Consider the following 6,000-nt stretch of genomic DNA (forward strand, 5'->3'; position numbering starts at 1 on the left):
GCGAAGGCTGCTGGCAACGCAGTGAAGCGAGCTTCAGACAACCTGGTGAAGGCGGCTCAGAAAGCAGCGTTTGACAAGACGGAAGATGATAGCGTGGTCGTAAAGACCAAATTTGTCGGCGGCATAGCTCAGGTGAGACAAACTCCTGAAAGGGCTTCAGAGTGAAAATCAATCGTCTTGTGTGATTTGCCATTTTCACTGAATGTTTGCACTTCTCATTGACACGCGTTGAAATATCACAGTTGTTTTTCCGCAGTTGTGATGAGTTGCTGTGGCTCATCATCAGCTTCACTTCAAACCTGTTGTATATTTTTGTTTTTTTTTATTAGACACCCAGTGGTAACATTGAGCTGACTTTCTAGTACAGCAGATCATCTCCTTCTAATTCATCCCTGCAGAAATTTGACAGGTTGTTTTTTTTCCAGAACTCCAGGATGCTACAGGCAGCTTTACTTTTCATCCTATCTCAGTCTGTCAGTGCAGCTTAGCTGGACTTTAGCTCGTCAGTTTCTCCTTTTTGACCGATGAGACTCATTGTCTCAAAATCACTTATGTTTCATCTTTTCCTGCTTACATTTATCTTTCGTTTAGATAAAGATTACACGTTTAGATAAAGACCAAACAGTAAAGTTCACTGCTTTAATTCATTTTGAATGTATTTATATATGCTTTATTGTGCCATATTGATAAAATGACCAACACAGAAAAGCCATAGATTATATCAAATGTTTTTGTTGTTGTATACACCTCAGCTTTTGAATTTGAAGTGAAATGAAAGGAAGTGATCATTGTTTTTTATACTCATCATACATAAACACTATAGAAATCAATGGCGTACATGATTTTTTTTAAATGTATATATATATATATATATATATATATATACATATATATATATATACATATAAAAAAAAATATTTATATACATATATATATGTATAAAAAAAACACTCAGATTCTGTCCTTAAACACACGTTTGTTCGCCTTAACTGTAACTGCAGGGTCGTTGTCCTGTTAGATTGTTGCTGTAAGCAACTCCTTCACTATTGTCGTATGGATGTGTGAGACTTTTGCAGACTTTTTGCGTGAGACTTTTTGACCTCTAAGTCGAGGTTTGGTTTTAGAGTCAGCGTTGGAGTTGATGCTAAAAAAGAGCAAAAGGTAGATGTCAAAAAATATTTTTAGACTGCAGGATGTGTCTACATGGGAGTTGTGGCGTCAGTTCATATTGAAATGTAACTTCTAATAGAGTTTGTACAGGCTGCGCGGTGTGAGCTGAGCACTGCCGAGCTGTACGGTAGGTTTTTCTCCTTTGAAGCCGCCTGCAAGAAATGTGCTTAAAATAAGCGAAAGGCACATTAAGTGTCATGTGTCTCCTGTTTCACTCAGATCATCGCAGCTCAGGAGGAGATGCTGAGGAAGGAGCGAGAGCTGGAAGAGGCTCGGAAGAAGCTGGCTCAGATCCGGCAGCAGCAGTACAAGTTTCTGCCCAGCGAGTTGAGGGAGGACGAGGGCTGACTGGCTCAGCAGGAACCCAGGAACCGTGTTTGCTGCACTGACGAGATCCTGTTTGTCATGGGCTGATGTTGCCGGTGTACAAATGGCTCCTTTTTACTCTGCAGAGTAACATACGGCACTTGAAACAGGCCTGTTTAGTGAGAAAACAAGTGCCTGTGCTTTAGTGTGTGTGCGGGTGTGTGTATACGTGTGTGTGTGTGTGTGTCGACTTCGTGTGTGTGTGTCTGTGTGTGTGTGTGTATTTGTCAGTTCATCACGCTGACATTGAAGTTGTCACTGTTGTCAATATGAGCAAGTCGAGAGTGTGTGATGTGATAAACATTGCTTTGTGAGTGTTGACTGCATCGCTGACTGTTACAGTTGTGAACTGAAGATGTTACAAATGCAGAAATCCTCTATAATCTATGAATGTGCTATAATTGCTGAAGGTTTCCGAGCAAATAGAGATGAATTGGTGACAAACCTAAAGGTCCATAGCTTGTATCCTAACAGTCAATGTAAAAAAACAACAACAACAACAAACAAACTATGAATTGTAGATGTAAAAAAAAACAACCAAACATCTTTTGGTTGAAATAATTATTAAAAAGGCAGGAAGGAGATTTTTCATTTCACCACTGCTTTGCATGCACCCTATGGCTATACATATCAGTGATGCTACTAACCAATAGAGTAGTAAACAGAAAGGCACTTGTATTTTACTTATAAAAATGTGAATTTTGGGTTTGCTGTTCGCCTAAGAAATCATTTCAAATGTTGGGATTCTGAAACTAAACTCTGTCGTCAGCTTGACACCAAACAATGATTTGCTCTGATTAAGTAAATCAGATAAAATAAAATAGGGAGCAAATAACAAGTGAAAAAAAAAAAAGGCTAATAATAGCTATAAATATATTTATTCTTGAAAAAAAAAAAGACGTTTTCTAAGGAAAAAGTAGTTGTTTAAGAGCAGACAAGTGCAATCTATGTTAGAATCTGGACTTTACGTGACCAAATATGTTCCTTGTGCTTTACGTTGTGCTTTCTGTCAACCCCCCCCCCCCACACCCTCATATACGCACGTGTAGGGAATATTGAGTAATGTTTACATTTCTGGTCATGTTTGTTCTCCCTCTCGTGCTACACTACACCGGCCAGATTTAGTTTAAACACACAACCATACCGTTATTTACCACTAGTCACCCCCACTGTCATGGTGATGGTGTTGAGACCGACGGTCTATAGCAATATTCTCGCAGGATAATAATATAATGAGTGTCTACGTTGTTACAGGACGATTGGATGTGTGCGGTCATATTTGGCTCCGGGCTCTTGAATGAATCGAGCATACATTATGCACTGACGTTGCTCATAAACCTACGCACTGAAGACTATTTAAAGCTTCTGTTCTATTAAATGTGGAGCGTTCACTTAGCAAAGTAGAAGGATTTAGATTTGAGTTCCGGTCGAGGAAACAAATTCAATAATTCTATTTTCTTTGGTATATAAATGTGTTATATATATATATATAAACTGTATATTGCAGAAATGTTAAACAGTTAATCTCCTTAGTCTGTCCATGCCAATGTCTGGTCTGCATTGTGTACTAGTGCCTTACTTGAGTCTGTCCTGTGAGCAGCTGAAGATCAGGCTCGGTGGGAGTCTGAGTTTTCCTCTCTGAATCAGAACACGATGCCATTCTGATGCCCCGTCGGGGTCTTAATAAACTGTCACCTATACTCCTTTGCCATACAATACAATACAATGCCTTGGCTGGTGACCTACCTGCCTACAATGTTCTAATGCTGATATAAAAGGGCATCTGTGGATACCTTTAGGATTTAGAGACCATATCAGAAAACTAACACTAGACTGCATTCCATGAGCATGTGGCAATTTGTGTTCCAATACCTTCCTTTGTTTCACTGTCTGATTATTACTCTTAAAACAATACGTTTTTATCAGTACATGTAATAATTACCCTGAAGTATATTGTCTTAACTGATTTTGTCCAAGTATTAACAGAAATGGAGAAAGAAAAAAAAAAAGTCACTAGCTCTGTTATGAATTGGTGTTGTGCTTTCTTTAAGAGACTGCATTTGTTTTATGATTTTATGCTGTATGTATAATATTTATCTGGTCACAAAAGTATTTTTTGTATTCACAAAAAAAAAAATAAAAAAAAAGAGTTTCAAACAAGTGGTGACACTGTTTCCTGTCCGTGCACATACAGTAATACAGTAGCTGACGTTACAGATGTGGAGTGAGGGGGGGGGGGGCTGGTGCTGCATTCTTTCCAGCAGATGTCAGTATCATCCTTCACAGCTCAGTGTGGAGGGGTCAGTCAGTGGATGTTTGGAGAAATATGTTCTAGTGGAGGGATTGGCAAAGTTAGTCAGACCAAATAAGGACACAGAGGATGTGTTTTTTTTTTGTTTTTTTTTTTCTCCTTCTCTTTGTTCACAGACCAGACAGACCTTCAAGTATGCAGTAATTTCCATTTAAACGTTGTGGTCAAGAATGAGATTTCACTCCACACAGTTGCAAATCTAAAAACCTCTGTGTTGCTATTGATCTTTGTCAATAATCAATACTTTAGACACGGACACGTTATTCCTAACACAAGTGAATGCTAATAAAAGTGAGTCTCTGGAGGTGACTATAGCACCACAATAACACAGTGATTCATCCTAATGAACACCATATTTGGTTGTTGGAGTGTTTTTGGTCTCATACAAGGCCAGGCCACACAGTGAAGTGGGGGGAAACTGAAGCCATGTGTTTAACTGGGAGTGCCCATCTAACACTCACCCTCTCTGTGTCTCCCCTGTCTCCGTCTCAAGGACCAGGAGGATGTTTGTCTGGTGAAATCTGGCATTTGTACAGAGCTATCGAAAACCTCAGGAGATTAATGATGTAAAGCAGACATGTGGTCTGGTCAAGTCCTCCCTTTTTTATTGTCCCGAACCTCGTGATTTAAGGCTAATTAGTAAACCACTCACTAATCGCTAAGAAAAAATGAAAAGGAATTGCTTTTTACTGTAAATATTTCCATTTGGCAGAGTAAGGTAGCATGGTCAGCACACTGACTGCGATGATTAAGTAAGAAGAGTAAGGAGTTTGGGTTTCTCCTGCACTCAGCCACCCCTTCTTTTAAACTGTATCTCCAATTTTTTCCCAGGCTTCCTATATTTGTGTCATCTCTTCACAGGATGGACACAGGTATGGACTCTTAAGGCACTCACCTGGTCCGTCATACTGTGACGTGACACCATTAACCCCTTTGACCTACCAGAGACTCATATGGAGCGTGTTTGGAACCCTGCGAAAAATCTGGAAGATGCATGAGAGACTGTGTATGGAATCATGAAAGGACAGCTAGAAACTCCAGGGTGAAATAATACTGCAAACATTTAAAATTGCATTACGCTTTGAATATATTCACCCTAATGAGATAATCCTTAGCAGCAACGGTGTGCATGTCTTGCATCCTATGCTTCGCAGTGGCTTGTGCCTTGTCTAATCCCCACAAACCCGGCAGCCATTTAGCTCATGCTTTGTTCCATGCTCAAGTTCTCAAAAACTGAGAACATGTTAACCCAGAGCTAAAGCAAACAACAACCGGGCCATATCTCCATTTTAACCGCTTCACTGCCTCTTTAAAGCCAGCTGTCAGAGCGACAAGAAGATGGCCGATCGGGGATTCTTACTGTAAATCCTTTTGTTTATGTTATTCCGGTTTTGTGACGTGGACCCGTTCGGAGACGAGTTAGGCTCAGACGTGATACTGTGAAGGAATGGAGTCTTGTGCTAAGAACAGCCTTGGTGAAATGGAGAGTTGCCGCGCTCCGAAGCTACAGTATACAGCCAGTAATAGCATGTTAATAATACTCTTCAAATCTCAGTTTATCACTTTCCCTGTGTGCCTTTTGGGGAAACTGCCTCTTTACTTATATCACTTCACGGAAAAATTGTGAATTCTTTCTACTGTAAAAAAAAAAAACACACACACACACACAATAAAAGAAAGTGAATGAGAACTGACTTTTTTTTTTTACTTGGAACAGTGTTGGTATAAAATTATACAACGTCGGGAGGGCATAGTTGTCTTTCTTTACAACATAGAGAGAGGGAGAGAATTTCTGCCCTTAGCCGGTTTCCTCCAGTTCTGAAGAGAAGGGATGAAAGAGGAAGTGAGGTTTGGAAAAAATGCACGCAAGGAAAAGCTTTTAGGTCTAGGGCTGGGCCATTTGTCCAAAGCATTTTCTTCATAGACAACATCTAAATCTGACTGTTTTTCACATCTCTGTCAGACTCAAACATCTGTGAATAAGAGGTTATTCTTGAGTCATAAACTTTAGACAATGTGAGGGATGTTCCCCCTCCTTTGTCTTTTGTGGCTGTGTTTCAAGCCCACCTGCTCCCTGAGATTTTTTATTATGAAAGCTGTTGTCATGACCTGTTGTGATCAGTGAAGGCTGAGGAAAGGGGGGTTTAGCCGTG

General features: G+C 39.9%; 1 protein-coding gene across 2 annotated transcripts in view; it reads left to right on the forward strand.

The window, feature by feature from the left end:
- Nucleotides 1-3,696, forward strand: part of tln2b (talin 2b) — an 81,231-nt gene extending 77,535 nt beyond the window's left edge. For both annotated transcript variants that reach the window (XM_058645135.1, XM_058645136.1), the window contains 2 exons: nucleotides 7-132; nucleotides 1,390-3,696. In XM_058645135.1, the coding sequence (XP_058501118.1) occupies nucleotides 7-132; nucleotides 1,390-1,518 (255 nt within the window). In that variant the 3' untranslated portion in view covers nucleotides 1,519-3,696. The remainder of the gene's footprint in view (nucleotides 1-6; nucleotides 133-1,389) is intronic.
- Nucleotides 3,697-6,000: the final 2,304 nt, after the last annotated feature.

The sequence above is a fragment of the Solea solea genome, chromosome 12, assembly GCF_958295425.1.
Source record: "Solea solea chromosome 12, fSolSol10.1, whole genome shotgun sequence".
Lineage (NCBI taxonomy): Eukaryota > Metazoa > Chordata > Actinopteri > Pleuronectiformes > Soleidae > Solea > Solea solea.